Raw genomic sequence first — 16,660 nt, 5'->3', positions numbered from 1 at the left:
CCTTATTGAATTTTCATCCCCTCAGTGCTTGAATTATTTAATTTCCAGCACACACTGCATCAGTATCGATTGCATGCCAGGTACCGGACCCTTGCACACGAGTTCTCATTCCATCTTCCTGTGACTTTGTTATGAAAACATTCAGAGGTACACAAAGTAGAAAGTACAGAGGCCGGTGCCACGGCTCACTAGGCTAATCCTCCGCCTGCGGCGCCGGCACACCGGGTTCTAGTCCCGGTCGGGGCGCCGGATTCTGTCCCGGTTGCCCCTCTTCCAGGCCAGCTCTCTGCTGTGGCCAGGGAGTGCAGTGGAGGATGGCCCAGGTGCTTGGGCCCTGCACCCCATGGGAGACCAGGAGAAGCACCTGGCTCCTGCCATCGGATCAGCACGGTGCGCCGGCCGCAGTGCTCTGTCCGCGGCGGCCATTGGAGGGTGAACCAACGGCAAAGGAAGACCTTTCTCTCTCTCTCTCTCTCTCTCTCACTGTCCACTCTGTCAAAAAAAAAAAAAAAAAAAAGTACAGATAATAAACCCAACATTCCACTTTCCAATTTCAAAAGCTATCATCCTAGTGCCCACTCATTTTCCCCATCCCACCAAATGGGATTTTTAAAATAATTCATAGATATGATATATAGATACATACTTATATATAATGTATATGAACACAAGTGGCAGCGCCTGGTCTAAGCCCATGAGTACCGCAGGCAGTACACAGCACCAAGGCTTCCACAAGCCTCTGCTTTTTCTGCTGGTGAAAGCAGCTGCCTCCACTCAGGCACACGCTGCAGCAGAATAAATTCAGAAGACACCCCTGAAGCTGCACGGTATGAAGCGATCTTGTCCGGTTTTGAAGAGACCTTTCAAAACTGCATTATTCAACAGCAGATCTCAAGGCATCACATTCTTACCTGTAAATGCTTCAATGTTGTATCTCTAAAAGACAGAGTATTTCACATAATCAGACTAGCATTACCCAGCCTAAAAACTAAACTAAAAATTTCTTAATATCAACTATTCCATCAGTACTCAAATTCCCCAATGGCTCAGCTTTTTTAATAACAGATTTATTCTGTTTATTTGAAAGGCACAGTGATAGAGGGAGAGGCAGAGTGATAGAGAGATCTTTCATCCACTGGTTCACTCCTCAAATGCCTGCAACAGCCAGGGCTGGGCCAGGCTGAAGCCAAGAGTCTGCAACTCCATCTGAGTCCCCCATGTGGATGGCAGGGGCCCAACCACTTAAACCATCTTCCACATTAGCAGGGAGCTGAATCAGAGGTTGAGGATCTGGGACTCAAACCAGTACTATGGGATGCCAGCAGCAGCTTAACCCACTGCATTGCAACACCAGCCATGCTGTTTTTGTTTTTGTTTTAATATTTATTTTAATTATTTGGAAGACATATTTACAGAGAGAGTTAGAGATATGGAAAGAGAGAGAGGTCTTCCATCCACTGGTTCACTCCCCAAATGTCTGGCTAGAGCTGAGCTGATCCAAAGCCAGGAGCCAGGAGCTTCTTCCAGGTCTTCTATCTGGGTAACAGGGGCCCAGGGACTTGGGTCATCTTCTACTGCTTTCCCAGGCCATAGCAGAGAACTGGATCAGAAGTGAAGGAGCCAGGATCGAAGCGGTGCCCGTATGGGATGCCGATGCTGCAGGCCAGGGCTTCCACCCACTGAACCACAGCACCGGCCGCTTGCTGTTGTTTTTAAACAGTCACAGTCGCACACACAGATGCAGAAAGTGAGGCTCCGAGAATTAATCTCCTTCCACCCCAGACCTGCCCCCGGCCAGCCTGCCAGGAACGCTTTGGTCCTCTTTCCACACAGCACAGCCTCCCTTCCACGAGGTTTTTAAAAAAATCCCACGTTTGGCTTCTATGATCTTTACCAAAACGGCCGTTTCTTTTTTGAGAACTTTAATTTTAGAACAGCATCAAAGTGCGTCAGCGTCTGGGGCCCGAGGACGACTGGCACCGTAGTAATTGCTCGCTGCTCAGTCTCACAAAGCTGATAGAGAGTAAGAAAGCAGGGGAACAAGTGAGCGTGGCCCTGGCCTGCCCCGGGCCCACCACACATCACACCGAGGCCCCCTCACAGGGCACCGCGGGGTTAATACATGCACGATGGTGATGGTGATGGCGATGGCGATGGCAATGGCGATGGCAATGGCAATGGCAATGGTGAGGATGATGGTGAGGACGATGGTGATGGCGATGGTGAGGACGATGGTGATGGCGATGGTGAGGACGATGGTGATGGCGATGGTGAGGACGATGGTGATGGTGATGGTGTTGGTGATGGTGATGGTGGTAGTGCTGGTGATGACAACGGTGAGCTTCTTCAGCCCAGGAGAGACAGGGCAGCCTGGTCGGAGGGAAGGTGACTGAGATGCTGACAAAGAGCTTCCAGCTTCCCAGGAGGAAAAGCATGGCCACGAAGCCACACAGGCTAATCCTGGAGACGCCGATGGGTGGCAGGACCACAGCCCGCGGCAGCTCCTTAGCGATGGCTGACAGCACGTGAGACAGGGGATTCAAACTTACACCACGCTGCCACCACAAGCTCCCGTCTACAAGGTCCCTACTTTTTCAAACAAGCAGCAGCACTGAAAACGATTTCTTTTGAAAGAAGTTTAAAAAAAAGTTAACAGTAAAATGAAGAGCTGTTTGGAAATAAACTTTAAGAGTCACAGAACACAAATTGAACAAGAAACAAAACAGAGTCCTTGATACTGACCTTCAAAAATATTGTTCTGAGCTCGGCTGGATCTGCTCTCTTGGTTAAAGCCACCTATAAATAAACATAAAAATGTTTACACTACTGGAACAAAGCTGAGAAATCAAGCTAGCAGACTGAAGGAGAACAGGCTCCGGCTTAGAAATCACTGAATTTCATTTCTGTACTAAAGCACCAAGCTGCTCCCAGATTTTAAATGAGACTCCTTATGTGGCTTCTAGAAGGATCACATTCTATACGAGGAACCAGTAAAGCGCTTGGTAGGTTGTTTCATGTATGTCATATTTTAAGAAAGAAAAGTTGAAACATGTTTGTACAATGCACAGCACTTTTAAAGGACACTCCAGGGTAAGCCATGCCGTTCACAGGGAAATATTAAACAACAAAGAACAGCTTGCTGTGAACTGTGCGAGGCGAGAGGAAGTGTTTCCCAAGGAAGTGGCGATGAGGCACTGACTGTGCAGAGAGCGTGGCTTCCCACCACGAACAAGCGCCCGCCCAGCACCTGGCCCGGCTTTTTAATTTAATGAACCAGAAGTCTCCAGAAGTATGACTATTACCCTCCATGTTCTAGAAACCTTCCAAGAGCAAAGTTTGACAGATTAGCTCAGAATAGGTGGTGTGCTTAATTCTCCAGGCCACAAAATCCAAAAACATCACTGGGGAGCAAAGCAAGACCAACTTCAACATGGCTGCCCCAGGCGGACACAAAAGGGCCCTTATGTGAAACCAAACAGTGGGCTTATTCAGCGTCCCATCACCCAGTCCTGCTGGCAGAAGCCGTCCAGAGACGGCAGGCTCACCAGGCACCGCGTCACCCCGCGATCCAGCCAGGGAGGGCTTCCTGGAACCACCCCAAAACCACGTTGCCATGGGGGGGATTTATGCAAATTGTTCTAAATCCTTTCTGTGTGCTTGCTAGGGCGCTCCGGAGACCTCTGGACAATGGGTTCTCTGTCCTCTGTCTCTAGACACAGAGCTCCAAGGCCCGCCACGGTCAGGAATCATTTTATCAGCGTCATCGCTGGAACGGGAGAGAGACGCGCTGGGACCGGCCGGGCGGTCACTGTTTCCCAAAGCAAGGTGACAGCTCTTTTCACTTCGGCGGAGGACTGCTAACCACCAGCGCCGTTTTTAATCCTCAGAACTTGTAATCTTTTCTTAAACCCTGAATTAGTTAGTGCTCTTGGCTGTTCCATAAAGGAGGCAGAAAGAGGCTGCTAACCAACCCAAGACGAACGGCGCTGCCTGCCTGCACGTCTCAGGTGAGGTTCCCTCCTCCGGACACGGGCCAAGGAAGCTGGGGGAAGACCACACAGGCTGGAAACGCCTCCCGCCCCCACTTCCACCTTCAGAGTGGAGAAACCCCCTCCTCCACATAAGAGCTCCGCGTCTCACAACAATCCCTGCGTAATTCTTTTTTTAAAAAAAAATATTTTATTTATTTGAGAGGTAGAGTTATAGTCAGAGAGAGACAGAAATACAGAGAGAACTCTTCCATCCCGTGGTTCACTCCCTGATTGGCCGCAACTGCTGCAGATGGACTGAGCTGAAGCCAGGAGCCAGGAGCTTCCTCCGGGTCTCCTATGAGGGTGCAGGGGCCCAAGCAGTTGGCCACCTTTCACTGCTATCCCAGGCCATAAGCAGAGAGCAGGATCGGAGGAGGAGCAGCTGGGACACAAACCATTTGGGATGCTGGCACTGCAAACAGAGGCTTAGCCTACTGTGCCACAGCACCCGCCCCAATGTAATTCTTTTTTAAAAAGGCGGGGGGGAGAGGGGGGCTGGCATTGTGGCACAACGGGTTAACGCCCTGACCTGAACTGCAGGCATCCCATATGGGTGCCAGTTTGAGACCTGGCTGCTCCTCTTCCAATCCAGCTCTCTGCTGTGGCCTGGGAAAGCAGCAGAAGATGGCCCAAGTCCTTGGGCCCCTGCACCCACATGGGAGACCTGGAAGAAGCTCCTGGCTTCGGATTGGCGCAGCTCCGGCTGTTGCGGCCAATTGGGGAGTGACCCAACAGATGGAAGACCTCTCTCTCTCTGCCTCTCCTCTCTCTGTGTAACTCTGACTTTCAAATAAATAAATATGTTAAAAAAAAAAAAAAAAAAAAGCGTGTGGGAGCCCAGGGGTGTGCACTGTGGTGCCGTGGGTTCAGCTGCATCCCTTCTCAGAGTGCCTGGGATCGAGTCTTAGCTCTGCTCCACACCCTGGGCAGCAGCAGATGATGGTTCAGTACTTGGCTCTCTGCCTACCCAGGCATGAGACCCAGATTGAGTTCTAGGCCCTGGCTTCAGCCTGGCAGAGCCCTAGCTGTGGGTGGGCACCTGGGGAGTAAACCAGCAGATGGAAGATCTCTCTCCCCCTTTCTCTCTCTCTATTGTTCTGCCTTTCAAATAAGTAAAATAAATACATAAAATACAGGCAACTTCTGGGGAAGAAAGCACTTCATGCTGTGGTACTCTAAGTTCTTACCTAGTTGGTTTTTCTTTTTTAAATTATTTTTATTTTATTTGAAAGGCAGACAGAGAGAGAGAAAGAGAGGGAGGGAGGGAGGGAGGGAGGGAGGGAGGGAGGGAGGGAGGGAGGGATTCCATTTGCTATCCCTTCTCGGCCTTTTGGCTAAGATCAAGCGTGGAGACTGCATTTGCTGGTTCATTTCCCAAATGCCCACACATCAGGGCTACTCTTGCTCTACCTGAATGCCACATCACTAACATCTAATTAATTCCCTGTGCTATGCGCTTTCTAAGGCCTTCCCTGGGCATCTTCCCCTGCCCTGCGCTCCCACAGTAACAGCTGCTTGCTGACTCTCCATGCACTTGCAGTGCCTGCTGGCAGTCCCAAGCTCTGCAACTCCCCCCCACCCCCCGGTGCAGGGCACAGGGACACACACATGTGACCGATACGGTCATGCCCCCTCACACGGCTCCCATTGTTTTCAAAGCATGATGGCTACCTCTGGATCTGCACAGCCGGTCTGAGGGTCCGCGCGCCACGGACGTCACTGTTCACATTTCACAGAAGGTAAGACCGAGGCCCGGAGGGCTCAATCGTTCCCCACACACCAGGCTAGATGCCCATCGGTGCTTATTTCTAAGTGTTTCCTGGAATTTTCACTCATCTCAAATCTTCCATTTCCCACTGCAATGGTCTGTCCACTGAGCCCTGATACGGAAGCTTCCGGGGACCAGAACGGACGTTAACCAGGAGCGAAACACGGTGCACGCTGAGAAGTGGACTCTGCCAGCCTCACCTGACGCCAGTTTGCAGCACCATGCAGTGCTGGAAGAACACGGCTCCAGCATCGACCATCCTGGAGCCCGGGCGAGGCTGGGCCTCTGACCGCGGCGTCCTGCCCTTTCAGCCTCACTCTCCTCGTCTATAAGAGGGGACATCCTGGGGGGGTGCAAGGGTGGCAGGAGAAACTGACAAAGTGCTGAGCACCAAAACGGCCACGCAGGTTAAGCGCTCAGTCGACAGCATCTACAATATTTGTAGTATTCATCCAAAGTGCGTATATCCTACCATGCTCTAGCCTAGAAAACTTAATGCTGATTTACCCCGGCTCATAACTTAAAGGAATTAGGAGAAGACAGGGGAAGGGACCTTAGGGGTCTTCATCCTCAGTCACCACGTCCTCTGCTTCCTGACCCCATCAATCCTGCTTCCTGGAATGACTCAAAGCTGCAGGTGTGGCTGAAGGTAAATGATCACCACTGGGTAATGTCCCCGAGGCCTATACACACACCGGGTCCTGGGCAAACATGCAACGGTTCAATAGAGGTGGATGCAGAAAAATCACTGCCAGCCCCCGGGCCTCATCCCCACGCTGATCCCTTCTATCCCGCACCCGACAAACGCTGCGTGGCTCCCGGAGTTTCCACCTCTACCTCTACCACCCACTCTCATCTTGTTTGAAGTGTCACCTGCAGCGTAGGAAAAGCACTGACACAGCTCACAGAAGACAACGTCAGGTTCCAGGGAGCAGCACCAGTGTCCCTGCGGTGGACGGAGAGGGACTCGACCTGGTGCAAACCAACAGCCAGGAAGGTCACCAAACTGGAGAGAGGCAACCATGGAAACACGGTGGCCCTCCGCACATCACATCACAGCAGCTACTCACGCTGAGCGAGCCTGGAGGTGCAAGACTTCATTAAGGGCCGGCGCTGTGGCGTAGCAGGTAAAGCCACTGCCTGCGACACCAGCATCCACGTGGGCACCAGTTCGAGTCCTGGCTGCTGCACATCGGATCCACCTCCCTGCTAATGCACCCAGGAAAGCAGCAGAAGATGGATCAAGTCCTTGGGCCCTACACCCACGTGGGAGATCCAGAAGACGCTCATTGCTGCTATTTGGGAAGTGGACCAGTAGATGGAAGTTCCCTCTCTCCCTCTCTCTCTGTAACTTTTTTCTTTTTTTTGAAGATTCTTATTTATTTACTTGAAAGGCAGAAATACGGGGGGGAGGGGGGAGAGAGAGAGAGAGAGAGAGAGAGAGAGAGAGAGAGAGAGAATCTTCCATTGCTCCCCAAGTGGCCGCAATATCCAGGGGCAGGCCAGGCTGAAGCCAGGAGCCCCGAGCTTCCTCGGGTCTCCCACATGGGCCACCTTCTGCTGCTTTCCCTGGAGCATTAGCAGGGAGCTGGATGGGAAGCAGAACAGCCGGGACTCAAACCAGCGCCCATATGGGATGCTGGCACTGCAGGCAGAGGCTTAACTTTCTGTTCCACAGTGCTAACTCCTTAACTCTGACCTTCAAATGGATAAATAAATCCAAAAAAAAAAAAAAAAAAAGGCCTCATTCATTCCTGGGCTTGAGAAGATTCACCAGACTTTAGACTACACCCAGCAGGCTGATGTTGTCTGTTGCTTAGACTTGTCTGATTTTTTCTTTTTTTTCTTTTTTTTTTTTTTTTTGGACAGAGTTAGACACTGAAAGAGACAGAAAGAAAGGTCTTCCTTCCATTGGTTCACCCCCCAAATGGCTGCCACAGCCGGCGCACCGCGCTGATCCGAAGCCAGGAGCCAGGTGCTTCTCCTGGTCTCCCATGCGGGTGTCCTTGGGCCATCCTCCACTGCACCTGGGCCACAGCAGAGAGCTGGACTGGAAGAGGAGCAATAGGTACAGAACCGACGCCCCAACTGGGACTAGAACCCAGAGTACTGGCGCCACAGGTGGAGGATTAGCTCAGTGAGCCGCGGCGCCAGCCACCTGATATTCTTAATCATTGTTCTTTGGAATCTAACCTTGTAAGAATAGATGTCAATATATTTTTTCTAAGATTTTGTTTATTTATTTGAAGGGCAGACTTACAGAGAGGGGGGAGAGGGAGGGGGAGAGAGGGAGAAAGAGATCTTCCATCTGCTGGTTCACTCCCCAAATGGCCATTGCCAGGGCTGGGCCAGGGGAAGCCAGGGGCCAGGAGCTCCTTCCAGGTCTCCCACGTGTGTGCAGGGGCCCAGCGACTTGATCCATCGTCCACTGCCTTCCCAGGTGCATCAGCAAGGAGCTGAATAGATTCCAGTATTAAGACAAAATGTTGATTCCACGAGTTTTAAATCAAGTAGCTGGTTTTCAAGCTCAATGAGAAAATCATTAGAAGGAAAAGGGTCCTGGGCAAGTACCTACGAAGTCTCAGGCCGATGAAATCAACACAGAAAAGATTTTCATTCTCAGACAACACTTTATACCAATTCCAGACTTCAGGGAAAAGGAGAGGAAGGAGGGCGTTAGAAAGAAGAAATCCATGCACGCAGGTTTCTTCCATAAATGTTAAGTCTGCATCATTTAACTTTAGTATGGAAAGTGCAGGTCCAGTCAATGAATCTAGGTTGCACAGGGACAGAACCTGAAGACCACTGAATACGTAAGCTTCCTGAGATCACTGCAGCTGAACCGTGTGGGTCATCAATAGCGTTTGCAAAACACATACATACTAGCTAGGTATTTCGTGGAAATAAAAGCAACCAGCAGGGAAAAACACAGCTTCAACCTCTGGCTCTTTAAAAAGGGGATGGGAGTGGAGGGAAAGGTGACAGGGAGAATCAGCCAGATCATCTTTAAGCATAAACGAATTCATTCTCGTTCTGCTGTAAGTCAAAGTGGGGGTCTCTGGGGAAGGCACCCCCACCTGCAGCAATATGCACAAAACCAGCTTTCTCGGCCTGCAATCAAGCCTTGTTTACAGGCTCCATACGTTCACCAACGGCAGTGGCACAAAAGCATGCACTCAAAACCGCTGTCAAACCCAGCACAGCGGGGACGGCTGCAAGGCCACCTACACAAAGAAAGGATGCCCGTTTGAAGAACAAAACGCAGAGAAAAGCAAAGCTCTCCGCTCGCACTGGGAGCTCTCGAGATACGTGCCCACGACCTCCGGACAGCACCTGAGTGCTCAGCTCAAAGAAGCACCAAGCAGGTGCCCCACAAGTGTTGTGAAGACACCAGGCTTCAGGTGAAAATCAGCTACCACCAGGGAAGCCAGCGCGCTCCTCTCAGATCAGTGGCTCTCAGAGCGTGGTGCCTGCACCCTCTGTGTGAGCATCACTCGGGAACTTGTACAACCGCAAAGTATCGCACCCCAAGCCAGACCTGCGGAGCCAGAAACTCTGGGGTGGGCAGTGGGCACTGTAACGCAGTGGGTTAAGCAAGTAGCGGCTTGGAACACCCACATCCTTTATCCGAGTGCAGGTTCAAGTCCAGGCTACTCCACACTTCCAATCCAACTTTCTACTAATGCACCTTGGAGACAGATGACAAGCCAAGGTCTTGGGTGCCTGCCACCCTGAAGGGAGGCTGGCTCCTGGCTTTGGCCTGGCCCAGTCCTGCATGTTGTAGGCATTTGGGCAACGAACCAGGGAGATCGCTTTTTTTCTCCCTCTCTCTGTCCCTCTGCCTTTCAAATAAATGGAGGAGGAGAAGGAGGAGGACCAGGAGGAACAGCAGTAGCAATAAACTCTGGGGAGGAGACCCAGCAATCCACGGCTTAGAAAGTCCACCAGGATGGGGCTGATGCTGTGGTGTAGTGGATAAAGCTGCCACCTGCAGTGCCAGCATCCCATATGGGTGCCGGTTCGAGTCCTGGATGCTCTACTTCCGATCCAGCTCTCTGCTGTGGCCTAGAAAAGCAGTAAAGATGGCCCAAGTCCTTGGGTCTCTGCACCTGAACAGGAGACTCAGAGGAAGCTCCTGGCTCCTGGCTTTGGATCAGCACAGCTCCGGACGTTGTAGCCAACTGGAGAGTGAACCATCCGATGGAAGATTTTCTCTCTCTCTCTCTGCCTCTCCTTCTCTCTCTGTGTAACTCTTTCAAATAAATAAATAAATAGATCTTTGAAAAGAAAGAAAGAAAAGAAGTCCACCAGGAGATCCTGATGCAGTTACAGCATTTAAGAACCACAGCTTCAGGGTGAGCCACTGCACAGCAGCCAAGAAACCTCTTGGGACGCCTGTGGCCCACTTCAGAATGCCTGGGCTCCACTGCTTGATGCAGCTTCCTGCCAGTGTGCACCCTGGGAGGCAGCAGGTGGTGCCATGAGGGCCTGGGTTACTGTCACCCACGTGGGAGACCCAGGCTGATCACCAGTGTCCTGGCTTTTACCTGGACCAGCCCTGACTCTTGTGCACATTTGGGAAGTGAACCAGGGAACGGAAGATCTCTGTTGGCCTCTCTCTTTTTCTCTTTACCTTTCAAATGCAATGAAAATAAATAAATAGATAAATAAATAAATAAAATGTTTTTAAAACTGAGCCACAGCTTTGGACCACGTTCAATTCTACCACACTGACTGACTCAGGGCCTCAGGCCCAGCTGCATGTTTAAGTCACCTGTGGGGTTTTCCCAAGTGGTACCCAAGGTGTCTGGAACAAATGTGCTTATGGCTTTAAGAACATAAGGGGCCAGCACTGTGGCTCAGCAGGTAAAGTCGCCGCCTGTGACGCTGGCATCCCATATGAAGGCCAGTTAGAGTCAGCTGCTCCATTTCTGATCCCACTCTCTGCCAGTGGCCTGGGAAAAGCAGCAGAGGATGGCCCAGGTGTTAGGCCTCTGCACCCACATGGGAAACCCAAGCTTTTGGCGTGGCCCAGCAGTGCGCACTGTAGCCATCTGGGAAGTGAACCAGCAGATGGAAGATCTCTCTCTGTAGCTCTTTCAAATAAATAAACCAATTAAAGACAAAAAGATCATAGCGAGTGGGGGGCTGTGAACCACTAGGAGAGAGGCCCAGTCCGGCCTCAGCTGCTACGCCACCAACGACACCAGTCACCCTCCCACACCTCAGAAGTCTGAAAGCCAAGACAAGCACAGGCGTACACTGGAACTCTACCTCAGTGACTCTTCACCTCAGATATGGCTAAAGTCCACTTTGTGTGTGTGTGCGTGTGTGTGCACGTGCAAACATGCAGGGGCAAGCAGAACGGGCAGGAGGAGACGCAAGGAAGTAAGCGTAGCAGATGGATCGAGTCCCTGTGAAAGGCACTCCTGACCATGATCCCGCAGCTTCAAGCTGGGGCCCACTCGCCTTCTCCATCTTCCTGCACTGCAGAGACCGCTGCTAAAACTAAAACTACATTTCCCGGGCTCCCTTGCAGCTATCTGGCCCGGGTGCCATGAACCAAGGGAAGGAAGCTGGGTGACATGTCGAAGGCAAAGATTTGGACGTTGGGGACCGCACTCAGCTACTGTTTTTGCCGGCAAGCACGTTGGAAGCGTCTGGCTTCCCTGAAGCAACGTCCTGCCCTCCCCTGTCAGAGGCCCAGCGGTGCTGACACCCTCCCCGGCGGGCGGGCGGGCAGGCAGTGTTGTAACTGCACACGGGGCCGCTGCTCCCTTGGTGGCCTGCTCTGCTGGGAGGCTCTGGAAGTCACTGCTGAGAATGCAACCTCAAGACTGTTTCTTCACCTTCCCAACAAATTCTGAAAGCCATTTAATACCCTGTAATAAATCTGCCTCTGCTTAAACCAGCTAGAGCGATTCTGTTCTCCACAAGTGAACCTTGACTGATACAATCAGCAATTGCAAAAGAAAGCCTGGAATTCCCCAAAACCACACAGTTAACATTAACTTGAGGGGAATAAAGAAAGAGGTGTCTCATCAAACTTCAGAAAATAATTTTTATTGAAATCACGGCGTTACTTGCCTCTTAGACTACAGTTCCCCTAATACCTAATAAGTGCAGAGCAGTAATGATGAAGAAAAGTTACTGAAATACCAATTAGCATACAGATAAAATGCCAAGTTAGGCATTCTGCAAACCACGACGTGTCTGCGCAATCAGCCCTTAAAAGTTCGTATCACTCAACAGTTGACTTATAAAGCATCGACACCACAGATGGCAACCCACTGGGTCATTTCACAAGCAGGGGTCATTTCAGGGGTGCCAGAGATGTTTACCCGAACCACTCAGTAGGTTCTGACGTACGTTGGCTTTAACTCGGCGCTGTGGTAGACAAACATTAAACAACTTCAAAACCATCAGAATGAAAACTCTGATATTAACAAGCACAGTGGAACAGCCAGGAGATGAATGGTGGTATTTTTACTGTGGGTTCTGTTATGCCAAGAAAGTTCCAAGCACACTAGTTTTCGATTTTACTATTATCGTCATTAAGCTAAAGCTAACATTACAGCAAATGCTCCCAAGGGTTAAAAACAAAAACTGACAAGACAGTCTGAGTGTTTTCTGAAACTCACGTTTTCTGTCTCTGCTTTCCACTCCTCAGAGAGGCAGCAGATGATGCCCGTTCTCAGGGCCGGGGCAGAGGACAGCTCTGAACAGGGACAGCGTGGGAACCTCGGGCAACCAGCTAGCATTTCTAGGCTGTAGTTTCTATAAAGTGGGGAAAACTGCAAAGTCTACCCTATGCTACCAGGTTCTCCAACAACCAATGAGAATGATTTAAAAGTACCTTGTAAACCCTAGTGATAACATCAGCTGGGCCTCATGTCAGCTGCTCTTAGAGAAAATACAGTAAACTGAGGCAAGATCTCGAGACATTTCTAATTCTTCATATGAATGGGTGGAGAGGAGCTCCAACACAAGCTGAACAAAGAACTAAGCAACAAAAGATGACAGGCTAAGAGGAAAAACACGGGCCAGTGTCGCAGGGCAGCAGAGTAAGCTGCTACTTGCCGGCATCCCATATCAGAGCTCCAGTTCGAGTCCCTGCTAATGCACCTGGGAAAGCAGTAGAAGATGGTCCAAGTCCCTAAACCTCCACCACCCACATAAGAAACCAGGATGGAGCTCCAGGCTCCTGGCTTCATCTTGGCCGAGCCCTGGTTGTTGCAGCCATTTGGAGAATGAACCAGAGGGCGACAGACCTCTTACCCTCTGTCTCTTCTCTCTGTCACTCTGCCTTTCAAATAAATAAATAGATCTTAAAAAAAAAAAAAAAAAGTTAAAACACTGTATTCAAATGCTACTGGGGACAGACCTTCAGCAGTTAACATGCCTCTTGGGATACCCACACCCCACACTAGAGGGTGGTTGGCATCTGTTTCCTTCCAATTATGATTCCAGTCTCTCGTACTTGGGTCCCTGTCCAACCCCTCCATGTGGGAGATCAGAATGGAGTTCCAGGCACCTGTGACTTCAGCTCAGCCCAGCCCTCTCTATTGTGGGCCTTTGAGGAGCAAAACAGCAGATGGAAGATAGTTCTCTCTCTCCCCACTACCCCCTCCAATAAATAAATAAGTAAAAGATGGGTAGACAGCAGCAGCAAAATAAATCCGTTCAGGTAGAGTAAGTTCGCGCGACCCCGCACAACCTTTCTTTTCAAACAACTCAGGGAGCAGGTGGAATGCTCTTCCTGTACAGCTGAGGACCCTGCAGGTTGTACACAGGTTGATCTGCCCCACGGTCCATGACATCTGCACGGGGCCGGAGCCCAGGTGGTCCAGTTGCCTCAGACAAGTGTTTCCCAACCTTGACCCTACTGTAGGTTGCGTCATTCTTGGCTCTAAGTCCAGTGAGTCTTTCTCACTGCAAGGTCCAGGGCAATGCAGGACACTGACCAGCACCCTCAGCTCCTGCCCACTAGGAGCCAGTAGCAACCTGCTCCCCACCAAGCTCTGACCGCCAAAACAGCTGTTTTCAGACATTGCCAAAGACCCCTTCTGGGGAAAAGCTGCCCGTGCCAGTTGACATCTACTGCTTTCAATGAGGATGCTGCACTTGCCCATTCACGCAACACTATCACCTACAGGGAGGCTACAGCGTACCAGGCCCTGAGGCCCTGAGCAGACAATGCCAAATGGACCAGAAACCCTGCCCAGAGGGGGAATGACAAGTGACCGACGAGCACTTGGCACAAAGCGCGTGACAGCACAGGGCCTCAGCCCACGGGACGGGCAGTGGCACTAAGATCATAAGGTGGGGTGCAGAAGGGAGGTCTCTGGAACCGTATTACTGATTATTAATTATAGTGCTAACAACCACCAGCTCATTCCACTGGGCCCTATCTCTATGGGCCAGAAGCCTTCTCGTCTGATTTCATTCAAACCTCACTAAAAGGTGAAAGAAAGACTAACAGCCTTGTCTTTGAAAGCAGAAGCACCTCAGAGAGTCTGCAATGAGCCAGACAGGAGCCCAGGGCTCCGGTCATCTTGGCCAGTAACACCTGGAAGAGGTGCAGGGACCTGGGCCAGGGTTATCCTCGTGCATCGTGGCACCGGGCGACACCATAACTGAAAACAGCCTTTGTGACTTGGCACCACGATTCGCAAATGCCGACAGTTCAGGAGAAGCCTGACACAGACTATTATTCTCCAGCACGAGATGCTGAACTTGGTCTCCATTTTTTCTACAGCATCAAGGTTACAGTATAATTAGGACCCAGCTGCAGTTGTAATTACCACTCCCAATATAATTTGTTACATATTAGCAAGTGTCAAATTACTACTGCTCCTTAAATGAATAAAAACTGATTGTGCTGTTCTCAAGACTGGGATGTCTGTTCCTGACGGAGAACAAAGGAAGACAGAAAGTCTGTGACATGTTTATAAAGTGCTGGAAGGCTCTACTTAGGAGATCACAAGTTGCTGGAGCCCAGATAATGCATGAGAAGTGAAGAGTGGCTTCTGAGACAGAACAGCTGACTGAAGAAACACAGAGGAAGACAAAGCCCAACCTGAAAGGACAGTCAAGAAGCCACGTCCACTAAATAATACCTTACTTGGCTGGCGCCGCGGCTCACTAGGCTAATCCTCCACCTTGCAGCACCGGCACACCGGGTTCTAGTCCCGGTCGGGGCACCGGATTCTGTCCTGGTTACCCCTCTTCCAGGCCAGCTCTCTGCTGTGGCCCGGGAGTGCAGGGGAGGATGGCCCAAGTGCTTGGGCCCTGCACCCCATGGGAGACCAGGGGTCTCCTGGCTTCGGATCAGCGCGGTGCGCCGGCGGCGGCGCGCCGGCGGCGGCGGCCATTGGAGGGTGAACCAATGGCAAAGGAAGACCTTTCTCTGTCTCTCTCTCTCACTGTCCACTCTGCCTGTCAAAAAATAAATAAATAATAATAATAATACCACCTTACTTGTTCACAATTCTGTTGTGTGCCAGCCTTACCTGACCAATTACAGGCCAGAATCTAAAGGATGCAGAGAGAAACAGAAAAGGAGCCCACTGCACCGCCAGGGGCCTCCTCCCACCACAAGGCCCCTAGGGGATTTTTTTTTTAATTTGAGAGACAGAGAAAGTGAGACAGCAGGAGAGAGTACCCCCATCCTGTGTGTCACTCCCCAAATGCCCAAAAAGGCCTGGGCTCCAGCCACAGCCAGGAACAGGGAATCCAGGCATATCTCCCACCACATGGGTGGTGGGAACCCAGCTACCCGGACCACCCCACTGCCTCCCAGGATCTGTGTTAGTGGGAAGCCGGAGTCGGAGCCACAGCTGGGAGTCAAGCCCAGGCACTCCGATGTAGGACCTGGAAGTCCTAGGCGGTGTCATAACGCCTGTGCCATAGGCTTCCGCGGGACTGTAGGAACTTCTCTGAGTCCAGGGCCACAGCCCACACTTTGACAATGCCCATCGCCGGCCCAGGCTCTGTTCTAAGACTTGCAAACATCAGCATAGCAGACAGAATGATGCCCCTTTGACGGACGGGGGAACTGAGGGGCAGAGAGGCTGGGGAACTGTCCTGAGTCACACAGCTGGCAAGTGGCAAAGCCTAACAGGAAACCAAGTCCACGTACCAACCATGACACTGCCCTTCAGAGGAGAAAAGGGGGCATGAGACTGGCAGCAGGCAGAGAACCCACAGAGCAAAAGGAACTTAGGCCGCCTCTGCCAGCTGGCAATGCATGGGCCTGTTTACATGACAATGCAAAAGCTATTTTACAAATTACAAGACAGCAGGGGAAATGACAAAATGCATACAGAATAGTAGTTGAATATATTGAGGAATTTCCGTCATTTTTTTCTGTGATTGTGCTTTTAAGAAATCTTGTTTGGAGACACATTCTAAATATACAGATGCAATGATATGGTGTCTGGGGCTTGCTTTGAAAAGACTGGATGGAGGGTAGGATGGGAGAGGGTATGGTAAAATGAAAACAATACTGGTCATAAATTGATAATTACCATTGACTAGACAAGGAGAGAGCGCTCACTGGAATATTCCATTTCAGAACCTGACGGGTAATTTCGATCACAGCCATTGGTAAATGCTACTGCTCTCCCAAGGACGAAGTCAAATGCCCTCGTCCTCAGAGAAGAGGTTCCAGATTCCCCAGCTGGATTCTGCCCCCTCCAATGCTTTTGTACCTACTTCACTGGCTTTGCAAAGCAAGGCTACTTGTCAGCCTGGGGCAACAACAACTCTTGGGTTCTGGTTACTCTTCTGTTGGGGGCGGGGGTGGAGGAAGTGGAGGGGGGGAGGGAGAGAGAGAGAGAGAGACCTAACAGGAAGGTAT

General features: G+C 50.9%; 1 protein-coding gene and 1 long non-coding RNA gene across 7 annotated transcripts in view; one reads left to right on the top strand and one right to left on the bottom strand.

Moving 5' to 3' along the window:
• The window catches only part of SLC25A13 (solute carrier family 25 member 13), a 189,909-nt gene that overhangs the window by 156,084 nt on the left and 17,165 nt on the right, over nt 1–16,660 (bottom strand). For 4 of the 5 annotated variants that reach the window (XM_051852956.2, XM_051852957.2, XM_070059810.1 and 1 more), the window contains exon 2: nt 2,743–2,796. In XM_051852956.2, the coding sequence (XP_051708916.2) occupies nt 2,743–2,796 (54 nt within the window). Of the gene's footprint in view, nt 1–1,894; nt 2,169–2,742; nt 2,797–16,660 lie in introns of those variants that run through there. The other variant, XM_051852959.2, reaches the window with a different exon arrangement.
• Nucleotides 3,545–16,136, top strand: LOC103349466 (uncharacterized). Of its 2 annotated transcripts, XR_011383203.1 has the most exons (4): nt 3,553–3,825; nt 3,920–4,007; nt 5,691–6,926; nt 7,669–16,136. It is a non-coding gene; the product is annotated as an uncharacterized lncRNA (long non-coding RNA). The 2 variants fall into 2 exon arrangements; XR_007922243.2 differs by lacking the exon at nt 7,669–16,136 and having other exon boundaries at nt 3,545–3,825; nt 5,691–7,539.

This window comes from Oryctolagus cuniculus, chromosome 16 (assembly GCF_964237555.1).
Source record: "Oryctolagus cuniculus chromosome 16, mOryCun1.1, whole genome shotgun sequence".
In the NCBI taxonomy this organism is placed as follows: Eukaryota; Metazoa; Chordata; class Mammalia; order Lagomorpha; family Leporidae; genus Oryctolagus; species Oryctolagus cuniculus.
The sequence above is the reverse complement of the archived record's forward strand: the minus strand, read 5'-3'. Positions and strand labels throughout refer to the sequence as shown.